This window comes from Gossypium arboreum, chromosome 4 (genome assembly GCF_025698485.1).
Source record: "Gossypium arboreum isolate Shixiya-1 chromosome 4, ASM2569848v2, whole genome shotgun sequence".
NCBI lineage: Eukaryota > Viridiplantae > Streptophyta > Magnoliopsida > Malvales > Malvaceae > Gossypium > Gossypium arboreum.
The window spans coordinates 111,725,143-111,742,322 of NC_069073.1; the positions used below are offsets into that span (position 1 = coordinate 111,725,143).

Consider the following 17,180-nt stretch of genomic DNA (forward strand, 5'->3'; position numbering starts at 1 on the left):
TTAAAATTTTTAATAAGAGAAGGACCAGATTGATATAACATCGATAGTTTGAGGATGTAATTGAAATATTCTGAAGTTTAGGACTAATTTAAAATGAGAATCATAGTGTAGGGATGTCATGTGCAATTAACTATAAATAATTTAAATTTTTTTTTAGGAAAACTGAAAACCACGTTACCTTTTTCTTGTCTCTTTTTCAGCAACCATTACATTTAATTATACAATTTCTTCACATTCATCAATAAAAGAAGTGTTTTTTTTTCCTTATTATTATTATTATTTTTATCTTCACCCTGAAAGTGGTGTGTTGTAAATTGTAATCCAGTGGATAATATCTCTACAAGATATAGACAATTAATAATTAATTCAACAATGAATATATCGTTAATAAATAAAAATGGTAGTTTTTTTTCGCCGTTGTTAATGATATTGATGGTGCTGTTCCTGTTTGTTTAATTCCTTTTTCTCTCTCTTAAAAGACTCCGCCGTCTCTCTCTCTCTCTCTCTCTGTGTGTCGCTGTATGTTTGTGTGGGGGATTCCCTCTGCCATTTTCTGGAGATGGTGATATCATAGGGGAGGTGATGAATTGATCTCTGCTTAGAAACGAAGGATCAATAGAGATGGGTTCTTGTGTGTCTAGACCTGAAGGCTGTATTGGCCAAAGGTCGAGGTCTTCTAAGAAGAAAAGTCGTAAAAGAAGGAAAACCTTTAAGAAAAGGGCGCCTTCTCGTCTTTCCGAGGGTTCCTCTGATAATGTCGATCGTCGCTCTTCCTTCACCAACCCAACTTTTCAAGGTTTCTCCTCTCTCTCTCTCTCTCTCTCTCTTATCAAAACTTGGTCTTTTTTTTTTTGACGGGTTTTGGTGTTACGTTATATCAGGAAATGCATGTCTGTATTATATGGGTTGAAAGACTTTGTAATAACTGCTATTTCTTTTTCGAAAAGGTGAAATTTTTGTTGTGAATTATGTATTTGTGGAGACCTAGTCTTTAGATGATCAATTGGTATCTATTTTTTTTTCGTAGTTCGAGAAATCCCAACATTGGGATTTTGATACTGATTATTCCTCTTTGTGTTTGTTAATAATCAGAGGGAATGTAGATTGATATAGGGGAATTTTGACCATAACCAAAATTCAAAAGTAGGATTCTTGTGAAACTTAATTCCCCCTATGTGCCAGTGCAACACGGTGTAAAAAGTTCCCATAGAAAAGCAGAACTAGAATTCTTAACTCTAGATTACGTAGTTTAATCCACTAAAGGGTGCTCCTCGGTGCACATTCCTCCTTGCAAAAGCAAGGGTTGGGAGAGTGTAGTTTATCATGCGCAGCCTTCCCATGCATTTTGCAAAGAGGCTGTTCCTGCAGTCGAACAAGTAACCTTCAGGCTGCAAAGGAGAAACCTTTCCCTTACTACCAAGGATCACCATCACGTTTTCGTCCAAAAAAAGGATTACCATCATGAAGTTTGACTCATTAAAGATCTTGCTTCACCTCTATTAAGTTTTAGCAAATTGGAATTAAAGATGCAGTAGATACATTTGAGCTGGTTGGGGTTTGATTTGAGTTGGAGCTAGCTGCTGCAGTGTTCTCATTGTTGGTCTCAATATTGAGATGGTTGTTTCTATGATTATTATTTTAATCTTTATAAGCATTCAGCTAGTCTTGATCAGTTTGTTCTACGGACAAAATTGATATGAAGATTTGATAAAAGAATTTCTCTTAAAGGAGGGGTAAACCAGAAGCCTTTGGATATACTATAGGCTTATCAAGATAATTAGTGGTACTGTTTTTATTTTATATTGACTTGTTTAGTTATCAGCATGGGTGTTATGGATTGTATTATGCGAGTTAAGATTTAAATATCAGTATTAGAAGCTTAATGCATAGTTTTCTATACATTACTTGAAGAGAGAGAAACTTTAAGGTGGGAATTGTTAACCATGGAATAAAGAAGACAATTTAAAGATTCAAGGCCATTTTCCTTCCCGTCTTTCATCTTCTTTTCTTCATTGCTTTACTTCAATCCAGTTTCTGTATTATTCCATTGTTGCTGTTATGGTATGCTGTATCATCCACATTGGGATTGTCTAAAAAAAATCTATCATATCTGCCCCCCAAGATGTTACTGGACTTCTGTTCTCTGGAATTTGACATATGGTTATGCATATAGAATTTACAGTTTTTGGTGCCTGCTTTATCTTTATGTTATATCTTTATTTTCTAAATTTGAGATCCTACATGTTCAAGTGTAATGAATGTTGATCAAGGTTTTCAAAACCAGATTGGTGGTCGAACTGGTCAGGCCACCGGTTCCCAAGCCGACCTGTTTGTCCAGTTTGATCAAAAAAATTATTAAAAAATTCATTAAATAAAAAATAGAGAAAACCGGTTCAACTGCCGGTTCGCAGGTCAACCAGTTCAATCCCTCTCTTTGGACCGGTACCTCGACAGGTTCCTGGTCCAACTGCCGTTTCGGTCCAGTTCTAAAAGCAGTGATGTTGATCATATTTGCTTATTTTTCTTATTGCTATATGTATTAAAATAAAATCTGGGTGTCTGTGTATTAGTTGTTAGATTAGTTAAAATTTAAAAGAATGTTTCCTTTGGTCAATAGATTTATTATAGCGGTTCATTGTTTACTTTCTGTGATTTATCATTTTCTCCCAGCTGGTTTTCTTTTTATAATTTGTTTCTTAATATTAGTGCTCTTCTTCTGTTTGATTATATAACTTACAAACAATCTATTTACAATTTCTTTCTCCAGGTTCTTGTTTTTTTATATTTGGCATTTGCTATTTGGAACATGGGAGCTAAAAGAGTGCTCTAGAACATCCCTCCTGGACCCAATTTTGATGGGATCATGATAGGATTATGACCCTGTTTTTTATATATTGGGACAATAATTATCACTGTTATTATTATTTTACTTGTTCACCATGTCATGTTTAAATATGGGCAACTTTACTGAATTGCAGCTGAAACAGTTTTATTCAGTTACAGGCTTATAGCAGAATAGCTGATGTTTCAAGTTATGTGTTAATGTGGTTATTATAGCATTTCAGTTAGAACAGGTTTTATTTTAGTTATAGCAGAAGAGCTAATGTTTTGATGATGCCACCTTGGCAGGAAGCCAAGAGTTGTGGTTTGATCCAGTTTCGGTATTTGACTCCGACTGCGAAGAGGAGTTTGAAAGTGTTCAGGAGGGTATGTTATTTAGGGATATTTCTTAGAAATTTCTTATTTAAACTCACTCTCTTTTTCTCAAAGATCATATGAAATAGTCACCACTGACTACAATACTCTTCCATATCTGCAGATACGTTGTCTTTAAATGGTCTTGAAGGTGTAGCTTCATCCAATATTTCATCTCTAAGAGATGCTAATTATGGAGAACATTCTTCTTTAGTTGACCAGATTCAGAAACCAGGGGATCTGTCAACTGGTAATTCTGCACGCAACTCTGCTAGTGAAGCTGCTAGAATTTCAAATAGTCAAATCTTATGTTCAAGGGATGTTAATCCCCAATTAAAGTATGATGGAGCTTCAAATGAAGTAAAGCAACCTGTTTTTCTTGATGATATTGCCTCCTCTGCTGGTGAAGGTCCCGGGAAGGAGGTCGGATTGTTGGATAACTGTGGCATTCTTCCAAGCAATTGTCTACCTTGTCTTGCATCTACTGTTTCATCTGTTGAAAAGAGAAGATCGCTCAGCTCTAGCCCACCAAGTGCAAGGAAAAAGAATGCCTTAAAACTTCCATTTAAATGGAAAGAAGGGCATCCCAATGCTGCCCTATGTGAGTATCTATGTTATGCATTGAATGGAAATTAGTTGAACTGTCTTATCAAGAGACCGCTGGATCCATGTGAAATGATTTTCCATGAATCTGGGATGAGTCTCCTCTGATTAGATTTGCTCTTCCGTTAAAGTTGGTGCTCTCTCAGAAAGCAGCAATGTTTCGCAATAAATAGAACTGGTGGATTTTTTTAAAATTTTATTATTTTTCTTTCTTAACTCAGTTTCGTCGAAGAGGCTTCTTCAGAGACCAAAAGCAGGGTCTCAAGTACCATTTTGCCCTACAGAAAAGAGAATGTTTGATTGTTGGTCTCATATTGAGCCAGGTACTTTCAAGGTTCGATCAGAAAATTATTTTAGGTATGGAAAACTTTCCTTGGTTCTGTACTTTAATATTTATGCAAATAATTATTTTTATGGAATATTATTGATTTTTATGAAGCAATAGTATGCATGAGACTTCTAGAAGTTTTTAGATTTAGACTTCACATGGTTGGATCTTGTATTACTATGACTCTTTGTTACTTAACCAGGTAACTATTTAATAATGGCAGGGATAAGAAGAAGGATTTTGCACATAACCATGCTGCATATTATCCTTTTGGCGTTGATGTATTCTTATCTCCACGAAAAATAGATCACATAGCTAGATTTGTTGAACTACCTGTTGTTAGCCATTCAGGGAAACTACCATCTATCCTTGTTGTAAATGTTCAGGTATCTCTCTTGTACAGCTGCCTTTCTGAGTGGATAAGTTTTTACTACATTTTGTTCTACTTTCCTTGGGATGGAAATACCACATAATGTTGTCTTTTGCCTTCTTACTCACTTCTTACTGCAACTAATGACTGCCATCTCAGTACAAAATCAACTTGGTTCTTGTGCCTTCCTGAAATTTTTGTTTCCAGTTCTACCTTATTCCAAAACTTTGCTACATTTTGCTGCATGCCACATGAGAAGAGAACTTTTAACTGTAAAACATTTCTTTTTCTGTCGAGTTTAATGCTAACCTTGAATGCTATGCAGATTCCCTTGTATCCTCCTGCACTTTTTCATAGTGAAATTGATGGGGAAGGGATGAATTTTGTTCTGTACTTTAAGCTTTCCGACAGTTACTTGAAGGAGCTTCCACCTCACTTTCAAGAAAACATCAGGGTAAGGTGGATACTGCTAAATTTTAAATGTACCATATTCCTTTTAATTTGTCAACAAACATTTTCCTAATTAATTATGCTACTACAACATAAATTCTATTAGAATTATAATAGTTATCTCTTCTCATAATGTTTTGATAACTCTCTTAATTGTCATGCCATAAGGTTTTAGTTTTTATGAATTTTTTTCCCAACATGCATATATATATGAAGCGTTTGTCTTATTTGTTCATGCATATATATATGAATTTTGTTCTTCATGCATTCATTACCACTTCATTACCTGATCTACGACCAAGTTAACTTTATTGAATCTATATTGTTTTCATTAAAACAGAGAATAATTGATGATGAAGTTGAAAAGGTTAAAGGATTTCCTGTAGATACAAATGTCCCATTTCGAGAAAGGTTGAAAATATTAGGTCGTGTTGCAAATGTGGAAGATCTTCACATGAGTGCAGCAGAGAGGAAGCTTATGCAGGCTTATAACGAAAAGCCTGTTCTTTCACGTCCACAGCATGAATTCTACTCAGTAAGTCTCTCCTTTATTTTCTTATGAATGGATGTAGCATCATTTTGATATATATATGTTGAATGAAGTTAGGATGCACCTAATACTACTACATTCATAAACGCAATTTCCTACATGTGATTTTGTGAACATTACAGCTCAAGCTGCAATAAGCAATTTTGTTTGTATTTCTGGGTTGTGTGTGATATGCGGTTGATGTTGTTTGGAATCCCCACTAACATCGATCAAGGCCATTGTTTCCCCATAGCTTCTGAAAATATCGAATGACAAGTAGCAATGGAATTGTAAATAAACATTGTTTCATTATGATTTCTTTCTGAGGCTCACAAGTCATTTCAATGAAATTTCATAGGGAGAAAATTATTTCGAGATTGATATCGATATGCACAGATTCAGTTACATCTCCAGGAAAGGTTTCGATGCATTCCTAGATAGGTTAAAGTTCTGCATCTTAGATGTTGGCCTCACAATTCAGGTAAATTTCGCTCCCTCATCCCAAGGTTGTCGGATTTTTAAAGGATGCTAATTTCATTTACTTACAAACAGGGTAATAAACCTGAAGAGCTGCCTGAGCAGATCTTATGTTGTGTACGGTTAAGCGGCATCGACTATATGAACTATCACCAACTCAGTCTAAATCAAGAGCCCTCAGACACAAGTGCTGAAACTTAAATGTTTATAGCTATTGTTGAATAAGAAAAGGATTGTGCGCTTTCTTCGTTGGTACTCGAATTTCCAAGCTCATTCGCCTCGACCAGGAGAGGAATGGACCTCTTCATCTGCTTATCTCCCTAACCTTTAGAGCCTCACATCCATTGCTGCTGGTTCTCACGTGTGTTTAACAAATGTAATTCAACTGGTTTTTTTTTTTTTAATTATCGAAATTCGTCTGCTAGGATCGCAATAATTGTGATCAGATATGAACAAATAACTGGTTAGGCCAGCTTTATATTTGGCATATAGTATTTGCTGATTCAGCATTACTATATGACAGAATATTATATAGCCTTGTAATGGCTATGAGGAATCTATCAAGAAAATTCATATTGTAGAAACAAACTTCCTCTCTTTTATAATTCTCTCCTTTCCTTAGAAAAACAAACTGTGGAAAATTTCCTATTTCGAAAAAAAATACAGCAACATTTTAGAAAAAAAAAAAAAAAGTTAACAGCATTATACATTTTCAACATTCTCAAATTCTAAAGCTTATTTTAAATTAAATTAGTTCTCAAACTTCAAAATGTTATTTTCAAACTATAGATATTAAGTATGACCATTAAAATTTTCTCTTTAAAATCATATTACATAATATCTGACATCTCATTTAATTGTTATATTAACAATTTTTATTGATAAAACATAGATAGTTTAAGAATATAATTAGAATGTTTTAAAGTTTGAAGAGCAATTTAAAATAAGAGCTATAATTTGGGGGTGTTTGGTGCAATTAACTAAAAAATGGGTAAACTATTTTATTTGGGGGTGTTCACTTAACTAGCCAAAAAAAAAAACAACCAGGATTTCTGGGTTTTCGCCTTTGGCTTGCACGACTTGATTTCATAAGGTTTGATTCTCACTTTCGCTCTCTCATCTTACATCCTTTTGCTCTCTCATCTTACATCCTTTTTTGTTCTCCTTATATCAATTAGTAGATTTGCTAATATGTTTTCTTTTTCCTCGTTTCTGGATTATCCTGAATCGGAGGTTGCTTTTTTTACGACGAATTTTCTATTTTGTTGTTACAAAGTTATGTTCGTTTGCCCAATAACATAAAATGTAGTATCATTACGAATTGCCAATATAATAAATTAAACAATGTATAAAATGTAGTAATTTTTACTGGGTTCTTGTGTTTGTGTTGAAAAGAAACAAAAAAAAAAATGAAAAACGAATATTCCCCTTATGAATACCCTAGCCGCCCTTTGCGATTGGAAGGCAAAGGTCAATCACACCAACAATTACGCATCTCTCAATTTTACCTGCTGGTAAATATTTATTGCTGTACCATTTCGAGCATCTCATTAACTATGTTTTTTTTACATGAATCTTAAATTAATTTTTTTTGGTTATTTGAATTTATCACAATTACGAAATGAATCTGAATTTGGTGGTTGATCTTTGGTTGGTTATGTTTAGTTCAGTCTCTTATGAACTGTGGATATTCTTAAAATTTTGGGTTAGTGATCTAATTATAAGAGCAGCTTATGAAATCAACTTTTTTTCCCCTATTTTCTATGTGATTGTATGGATATCTAAATATGAGCTGGGTTGTGTTCAAAAGATTTAAATGGGGAGGCAGTTAAGTTGAGGGATTAGATGAAGAATTCAAAGGAGTTACCGGATATTGTTGTGTATAATACAACCATTGATGGATATTTTAAGAGAAATATTATAAATTATTAAACCTTCTCCATAGAGATTAATTCACTAATTGAAATTGTGTTGATTTTTCTACGCCTTTGAACATTGTCTTTGTATGCATGCATGCATCATGATGTATGTAGTATGTACTGGGAAATAATCAAAGATATGAATGCAAAGAATTTTGAGTGGAGAAACTATCTTCTATTTTTAATTATTAACTACCATTATCAGCCAATCTTCTCAAAGATTTGATGCTTAATTATTTTTGTTTTTCTATTTCCTTTGAGAATGGTTATTTGACTTATTTGCATGGTTTTAAAACAATTAAAATTGTAGTTACCTAAATCATTCAATTAGTTGTTCAAGAACTAAATAATGCAAACAAAAGTATAGGTGAGTCCTCAAAAGATTTTTCATTTTGTTTTGTTCATGTGTCTAACTAAACTAAACGTTTCTATTCAATCTCAGGTTGAATTTCAGGCTTCTACCATTGCCAAGCATAAAAAAGGCTGCTTGAGTACATAGTGCAGACGGAGAGAAACCAAAAGCAAAAAGAAGCTGACATGAATCAAATACAATCAGAGTTGCTAAATGCCTTAACCAAAATCTTACAAACCTCAAAAAACCCAATAGATTCATTAACTCCTTACATTTCTTTCCTAACTCCATCCCTTCTACACTCCCTGATTTCCTCTCCTTCCCTTTCCTCCCAACCTTCCACCCTCCTTTCTCTCCACAAACTCTCGCTTTCCCTCTTCCCTTGTCTTTCTTCTTCACCTTCTTTCCTTCTTTCCCTCCTCCCTCATCTACTTTCCCACCACAAATTCTCCGAATCCAAATCCCTCCTCCTCTCCTTCCTTTCCTCTGACCCGCAAAATACCTTCTTCAACTCCCTCATTCACCACCCTTCTCTTTCTAAATTAAAACCCCTCCTTGAAATCTCCGTTTCCAGCTATGTCCAATCAGGGAGGCCCCATTTAGGATTTGAGCTTTTTTGTCTCTTGAAAAGGCTTAAAAAGAAACCCAACTTGCTCACTTGCAATACTCTTATCAATGGGTTGATAAAATTCCCATCCTTGCATTCGATCCAGTTAGGTAAGCAAGTTTTCTATGATTCTATTAAGCTTGGTGTTATTCCCCAAACAAGTACGTTCAATATTATGATTTTAGGGTGTTGTTTAGAAGGTAAGTTCAATGAGGCGATTTCATTTATTGAGAAAATGAAGGAATTTGGTTGTTTTCCTGATAATGTTACTTATAATACGATCCTTGGGTTTTTCTGTAAGAAAGGAAGGTTAAAGGAAGCTGGGAACTTATTGCAAGATATGAAAGAAAAAGGGTTGATGCCAAATAGGTATACATTCAATATACTTGTTTCTGGATATTGTAAGGTAGGGTGGTTGAAAGAAGCTAGGAAAGTTATTGACTTGATGGTGCAGAATGATGTTTTGCCTGATATTTGGACGTATAATATGTTGATTAATGGGTTGTGTGGTGAAGGGAGAATTGAAGAGGCGGTTAAGCTGAAGGATGAGATGGAGAATTCAAAAGTGTTACCAGATGTTGTTACTTATAATACATTGATTGATGGATATTTTAAACATGGGAGTAGTGAGGACGGCTTTAGGTTGGTTGAGGAAATGAGGGAGAAAGGGATGGAGCTGAATGCAGTTACTAACAATATTTTGGTTAAATGGTACTGCAAAGAAGGGAGGATGGATGAAGCGAGTGAAAGAGTTAGGATGATGGAGGAAAGTGGGTTTCCACCGGATAAGGTTACCTACAATACTTTTATTAATGGATATTGCAAGGCTGGGAAATTGGGTGAAGCTTTTGAGATGATGGATTTGATGGGAAGGAAAGGTTTTAAGATGGATACTATTACACTTAATACCATTCTTCATACTCTATGCACGGAGAAAAAGCTGAAGGAAGCATCTGAGTTACTAAATAGTGCTAGTAACAGAGGTTATTTGCTCGATGAGGTCAGCTATGGTACTTTGTTAGCGGGATACTTTAGGGATGGTATGGCAGACAAAGCATTACAGCTTTGGAGTGAGATGAGGAAGAAGGAAATTATTCCTAGTATCATAACCTATAACACCATAATTCGAGGGCTTTGCCAATTGGGAAAAACTGAACAAGCAATATCCAAGTTTAAGGAGTTACTTCGGAATGGTTTAGTCCCAGATGCAACTACTTACAATACTATTATTCATGTTTACTGCAAGGAGGGGAAAGTTGAGAAAGCATTTGAGTTACACAACAAAATGGTTGAAAAGTCTCTCAAACCAGATGTCTTTACCTGTAATATTCTGCTTTCTGGTCTTTGCAGCGATGGTATGCTGGAAAAAGCTCTTAAGCTCTTCAATACTTGGATTTCGGAAGGGAAATCAATTGACCAAGTTACTTACAACACAATGATATCAGGTCTATGCAAGGAAGGAAGATTGGAGGATGCATTTCATCTTGTCTCCGAAATGAAAGAAAGGAATCCAGGCCCCGATTATTATACATATAGTGCCATTCTTGGTGCTCTCGCAAGTGCAGGGAGGATGAATGAAGCAGAGGAGTTCATGTCAAAAATGGTTGAAGTAGAAAATTTTCGAGAACAATCCTTACAGTTGAAGGAGCAGAATGTCAAGACAAGTGAGATCATCGAGGCATATGATCCAGATTCCAATGCTTGCTCAGAACAGATCATTGAACTGTGCAATCAGGGAAGATATAAGGATGCTATGCGCATTTTTGAAGCATCAAATCAGAAGGGAGTTACTTTAAATAAGTCCACCTATATTGTTTTAATGGAAGGGCTTATCAAGAGGCGAAAACGCTTATCAAAAGCTGTCCAATAGAAGAAATATTTCATGGCAGGTACAACAGGCAAATGTTATCACTTTGTTTGACTTCGATCGAGCTGATAGGAAAGTTACCTCTTTCTTCACTTGGCCACACATTAAGATACTTTGAATAAGTCTCCCTGCGTTGCTTTAATGGAATCACTTACCAATAGGCGGAAAAGCATATTCAAAGCTGTCCATTAGTAGAAAGCAGTGCTCAATTGGCCAACAATATCTCCATGTTATTGACTTGGATTCAGCTTATAGAACCTCAGGTAAATTATTTCATTCTTCACTTGGTTATTAATTAGAAAAGTCCAAGAAATTGCTTGGTTTTTGTACCTTCTGCTGTCTAAGTTACCAATGTTAACAAATACTTGGTCATCATTTGGTACATATTTTTTTTATTTTGCGATTGGTTTTTCTGAGTGGCACTTTTGTTGATTGCCTTGCCTCAAAACTTTCTGTTGCCGCACGCTGCTTGCGTTGTTTGAGGTTCCTGAAGTCAAATTGATGGCAACGCTTCCACATGGGTTTATAAGGCAAACATGTAGGCATGTAGGTGTGCATATAATAAAGACATGCAGGCATAAGGTGAAGCATAAATTGTAATTGGCTGTGATTTGTTGGGATAACTCTTCTGTTATTATGAAAAGATCATTATTCATTAGTGTTGTCCTTCTGCACTAGGAGTTCATTTCGAAAAACATATTAGTCTTGACCGAGATACTGCAAGCCGCTATTTGATAGGAACTATGAGAACACATTTAGTGAATGACAAGTAAAGAGCTGCTACTCATTATGGGTAGACTTCTAAGATTATAATATACGAAGAAGTGATGCAAAAGATAATCCTTCATCCTTGAGTATGATGTTGGTTATGTTATTAGACACTTCTAGAAGCTTTAATGGAATTATTGGCTGTAAATTTAACAAAAGCAGAAGTGTAATGTAGTAAGAGACCATGTACTGTACTTGGTTTCATTTGTTGTTTATTTCGTAAGTTTGTAAATATAAAACGCATCCCCGTGTTTGCGGTCTTTCAGGGAGGATATTTTATGGGTGAAAGTTGGTGGAAGCTGGAGAAGTATGCTGACCTCATCCCATATATTTGCTTTTCTACTACATACCTCACATTTTTTCAAAGCTTTTTGTTATTCATAATAAGACTTGGGTATTAGTAACTAAGGCTCCTTTGACTAATGCCTTGGTTTTTTTTTATTCATAATACACCCTTAGTTGTAAATTTGCTATAACCAATGAATGTCTATAATGATTTTTGCAGTGAACCACTGCCCAAAAGAGCAGGACAATATCAATTTTAATGGTAAGAACTAAGAACTAACATTGATTCTGGGATTTATGATCGAGATACAATTTTCTTATTGATTTAATTCCATTTGTTTAACAAATTCAAAAAGCTCATTCATGATGATTTTGCTTCTTTTTTTACCATCCTCTTGTTTCTCCATTGCCATTGAAGATGAAAGATAGCCTATTCTTCTTCTTCTGGTTTTTCTTTTTTTTGGTACAACAATGATTCCAATTCAAGTTATTCTTGAAGAAGGAAAACACTTCATCAATAGATCGCAAGTTGAAGTTTAAAAATAGCATATTCTTTAATTTCACTTCACTCACTTAGAGATAACAATAAAACGTGACTAGAGTGATTATCTTATTATTTTATTTGCATTTCAATATTTTTCTAATAAATGTTGTAATGTTATTTTCATCGTCCACTCCATAAATGTGGATCATACCATGATTGTAAGTAGATGTGCAAAACATTATTCCGTGTGTATATAAAAATATTGCCTTATTCTATAAAAGTTCAAACTCTACAAGCTTACTAATATAATTACGTTTTGCATACAATTTGAAAGTTTTTTATTTTTAAATTTTGTTATTAGATAAAAGGGGTAAGAGTTGTTCAAGTACCTCTCGAGGCATGTATCAATTGAAGACATTCAATTCTTTTTTGTCAAATTTCCTATGGTTCCAACATGAAAATTGGAAAGTCTAGTTTTGCCCTAATATATACATACAAAATAATGTTGGTTAGTAGTACCTTGTAGCCACTTCTAACCTTGTATAAACCTGAATTATCCATGTGCCACCACACCAATCAGTCTTCTTGAGCATAATTGGATGAAGGAATATTGAGCACTTTGTTTGCTTCATCTTCGTTGAGAAGTTTTTTCTTAACCATGCCTACTCCAACTTATTATGATCACATAGATTTTTTTTTTAAAGTATTAACATTTTAATTGCAATATTCAAATATATTAACTATTTGAACTAATAAGAATAAAAGATTAAATTATGTCGTTAACCTTTAAATATAGTACTATAGATTATCTAAAACAATGCAATCTTAATCTGTCCAAGTTGCCCGTTTGCCATCTTTGAAAAATTATGATGTTGAATTTTTTATTTAAATTATAGATATCAATCACAAAGATAAATTAGTGTCATTACAAACGAGCTAACTACCTATTCGAATTTGTTTAATGATTTCTGTCAAAATCTTCTTGAACATTTTAAAACCATAAGAGAGATATCTCATTAATCCAGTCAAAGTATGCGTTGCAACATTGGCTTCTTTTAAAACTTTTTGTATATCCACCTGTTAATCTCTCCTATAAAGCTCTTAAATTTTTATAAGGCCCTGTTCATTGCATTTAGGATCCAAAAGTATTTTTCCATCATAGAAACATAGAAATAATGAACATCATAGAAACATAGAAATAATGAACATTTGACTTTTAGGGGCAAAATTATGATGAAAAATTGATTTTCCACCCAAACCCAAAAGTTAGATTTAAATACTTTTGGCTTTTGTATTTGGAAGTAAAAATTATCAAAATATTTCTTTTGTATTAACTGTTTAAATGGTATATAAAAATTAGATCAACTTCTATTTTATGTGTCATTATATTAAATTATTTAAATATAATTTATTATTATACGGGATAATGTTACATCAATACCTATATTTTCATAAAATGTTCAATGCGTTACTTGTATTTTAAAATGTCTAATGTGGTACTTGAACTATCATTTTTGTATTATTTGGTACTTGTACTTTCATAAAATGTCTAATGTGGTACTTGTACTTTGAAAATGTTCAATATGATACTTGAACTATCAATTTGTCTTTTTTTGGTACCTATACTTCTATAAAAGTTATAATAATCATTTCAATTTACTTTCTTTCTTAGATTAAATTTGAATCAAATAACTTTTATTTTCTTTCTTAATGTTGGTTATAAAAGTAAATTAATATAATCAGAATTGAATATCTAATCCTAATAATTTCAATGCCAACATTTTACTTCATATTTCAACTTTAATTTAACCATTTATTTTTTTAAATAAATAATATAGTTTTGAGAAAAGTATAATCTAAATATATATTTTTATCTCTAACTCCCAATTAAATTAAATCGGATTATCTAAACCTTTTAAATATATTTAAAATAAATAGGTATATTCTCAATTCTTTCTTTCAATTAATTACATTTTAAGTACTATATATGTTATTTTTTAATTATAAGTTTTTTTTTTGGTGAGAAAAAGAAACTTACAAAACTAAGTTACTGAATTGTAAAATAAATTAAAAAGATTCTTCTTTTTTATCAGCTTTGATGAGTGCTGAAACTGCTTCTGGGGGGTTTCAATTAGTTAAGATCTTTCTTTTCTCCAAAGGCCAGTTTTGCTATAAGATTAGCACTTTGATTTTGCTCCTTGGGAATGTAGCGTAGGAGCCAACTGTTTTCTTGGGATAGGATGCAATGTATCCTTCTAATTGAGCAGAGCGTGAGGTTTTCAAGGCACTTCCGTGAATAGCTTTAACTGCCTTCAAGCTGTCAAATTGAATTACCACCTTGGCATCGTCTCTTCGTTGTATGAGTTTTAGGCCGTCAAAAATACCCCAAAGTTCTGCATCAATGATCGAACAATTACCTAGGTACTTGTTATAACCTAGGATCCATTCTCCATTTTTGTCGCATAGCACTCCCCCTGTAGCTGCAGCCCCTGAGTCCACTCAAACGGCACCATCTGTGTTGAGGTATGTCCACTCTCCTACCAATGGTTCTCCACGGGTCATTTCAATTTTAACATCCGCAAACTGTCTACTTGCCAAGGAGAAATGCTTGGCCCAAGATGTCGATCTTTTGATTATCTCCTCTGGGCTCCATGATTTTTTTGAAAATTGAAGAGGTTACGATTCTTCCATAGGTGCCAGGCCAATAATCCAAAGAGGCACGCCCAGTTAGCTTCCGCACCGTTGGAACTTGGGTTAACCTGTAGATTAAGAGACAATCATTTATGCAGAGTGTTAGAAAAAAAATAAACTGTTGGGTTCTCGGGATTACCTATTTCTAAACTTCTTTAGCCAATGTGCAGTCCCGGATGACGTGTAAGATACCTTTTGATGAATACCACAAATTGGACAAGAGAGGTCCTCTACTAAGCCACACCTAGCTCTTTCCACATTAATAAGAAGTCTCTGTTTAATAACAGTCCAAAAGAAAAAACGAACTCTTTGCGGTCCTAAGAGTTTCTACGCATTCTTCCATAATTCATCTTTGAGGCTCCAAAACTCCTCCTTTAACATTTTGAAACCACTTTTAATGGTGAAAGCTTCGGTTGAAGTATGACACCAAGATAGTTTGTCAGGTCCTTCAAGTGGATGTGGGGGTAAGATGCCCTTGATATAACCAATGACCTTATCTAGTAACCAAGTTTGCAAGAGGTCAAAGTTCCAATTGCCATCCTCTATGATCCATTCTCTAAGCAGACTGTTGGGACTAATATTGATGTGAGCATGGATATAGTTGATAAGGGGGCCAACATTAGGGATCTAGGGGTCCTTCCAACATTGGATTTTGTTACCGACTGACCATATGATGCTTTTACGCAAGAGGACCTAGACTTTAGAAAGTGACTTCCAAAGAAATGAGCTTCAACCCTTCTTAATGCTGCCAGGTAAAGAACCGTCCAACCCATATTTTGATCTAATGACTCAAACCCATAGAGCCTCTTCGTCTGAAACCACATTATATCCATGCTTCAGTAGGAAGGATATGTTTTAGTCATGCAGTTGTTTCATACCCAACCCACCATGGTCCTTCGGTTGGTATACAGAGTCCCAACCTACAAGTGACACCTGCTTCCTACCGTCTGTGGTGCCCTAGATGAATGTCCGCAACAACCTTTCAATTTCATCGTATATTTTCTTAAGAATCATCATGGATTGCATGAAATACCCTGGGATGGAGAAGAGAACCGATTGCGCTAAGGTGGCTCGACCAGCGATAGATAGTTGATGCACGTCCTAACTTTGTAGCTTCATTCTAACCTTTTCCACCACAAAGTACATGGTGTTGTTTGTAACTCTTTGATGGAAGAAAGGGACTCCAAGATAATGTCTAAGATCGTAAACCTTTTGAAACCCAAGCATATTGCTAAGCATGGATGGCACAGACTCCTTAACATCTTTAGAGAAGAAGATATTTATTTTCCTAGGGTTAACCTTATGTCCTAAGAGCTCACAAAAGTCATGGAAGATTTCCTTTAGTAATTTGCTATGTTTTGCATCCGCTTTACAAAATATGACAAGGTTGTCAACAAAGAAAAGATAAGAAAGAGGCGGTCCCAAGCGAAAAAGACGAATAGAATTTCAGATTCCTCTCGACAGTGCCTAGTTGATAGAGTGACCTAACCATTCCATGCAAAGGAAAAACATATATGGAGAGAGAGGGCATCCATGTCTAATTCCCCTAGCAGGTTTAAATTTAAAGGTTGGGACACCATTCCATAGAACCTACATAGAAGAGTTAGAAATAGCATATATTATAACATTTCTAAGGTAGTTAGGGATACCTGTCGCCTAAAGAGAAGCATCAATAAAATCCTGTCGCACAAGATCATATGCTTTCTCCAAGTTAATTTTGATAGCCATCCACTTTCTGCTTTTGCTGCTCTTCATTGAGTGGATAACTTATTGGGTGATGACAATGTTATCAGTGATATTTCTTCCCACAATAAATCTGGCTTGTTCTTATGCAATAATTTTTAGGAAGATATGCTTGAAACGGTTAGTAATAACATTCATCACCAATTTGTAAAGGATAGTGCATAGGCTTATGGAACGAAATTGAGAGAAATCTTATGGGTTTGGAATTTTGGGTATAAGAATAATCAGCGTGTTATTCAGCTCAGCATCAATATTACATCCAGTGAAAACCTTTTTAACCCAACTATATATCGCAGTCCCAATAATATCTCACTGTTTCTAGAAGAAGAGGGCATGAAAACTATCACTACCTAATGCTTTAAGCGGAGCCATGTCAAAAGGAGTAATCTTGATCTCCTCATCTGTAACTAGTCTACTCAAAAAGTTGAGGTCGGTGAAGTCGAGTTTAAGAAACCTATGGGGGCAACCTCCTGATAGGGCCAGGGTCTTCACCATAAAGGGTCTGGTAAAAA

General features: G+C 34.7%; 2 protein-coding genes across 6 annotated transcripts; both read left to right on the top strand.

Annotated features, from left to right (window-relative positions):
* Positions 1–208: 208 nt before the first annotated feature.
* LOC108457911 (uncharacterized) lies at positions 209–6,540 on the top strand. 2 transcript variants are annotated; one of them, XM_017757119.2, is made up of 10 exons: positions 286–796; positions 3,130–3,207; positions 3,320–3,445; positions 3,605–3,796; positions 4,020–4,155; positions 4,350–4,512; positions 4,822–4,950; positions 5,287–5,481; positions 5,834–5,956; positions 6,028–6,540. In XM_017757119.2, the coding sequence occupies exons 1-10, from the start codon at positions 622–624 to the stop codon at positions 6,151–6,153; spliced, it is 1,443 nt and encodes a 480-aa protein (XP_017612608.2). In that variant the 5' UTR covers positions 286–621; the 3' UTR covers positions 6,154–6,540. The 2 variants fall into 2 exon arrangements, with proteins under 2 accessions (XP_017612607.2, XP_017612608.2); XM_017757118.2 differs by having other exon boundaries at positions 209–796; positions 3,320–3,796.
* Positions 6,541–6,930: 390 nt separating this feature from the next.
* LOC108457713 (pentatricopeptide repeat-containing protein At2g16880) lies at positions 6,931–12,543 on the top strand. 4 transcript variants are annotated; one of them, XR_001867147.2, is made up of 3 exons: positions 6,931–7,045; positions 8,314–10,960; positions 11,732–12,543. XR_001867147.2 is itself a non-coding variant. In XM_017756798.2 (2 exons), exon 2 carries the CDS (start codon positions 8,409–8,411, stop codon positions 10,698–10,700), a length of 2,292 nt encoding a protein of 763 aa, XP_017612287.1. In that variant the 5' UTR covers positions 6,931–7,045; positions 8,314–8,408; the 3' UTR covers positions 10,701–12,543. The 4 variants fall into 4 exon arrangements, 1 of the variants encoding a protein (XP_017612287.1); XR_008281237.1 differs by having other exon boundaries at positions 11,971–12,543; XR_008281236.1 differs by lacking the exon at positions 6,931–7,045 and adding an exon at positions 7,095–7,466.
* Positions 12,544–17,180: the final 4,637 nt, after the last annotated feature.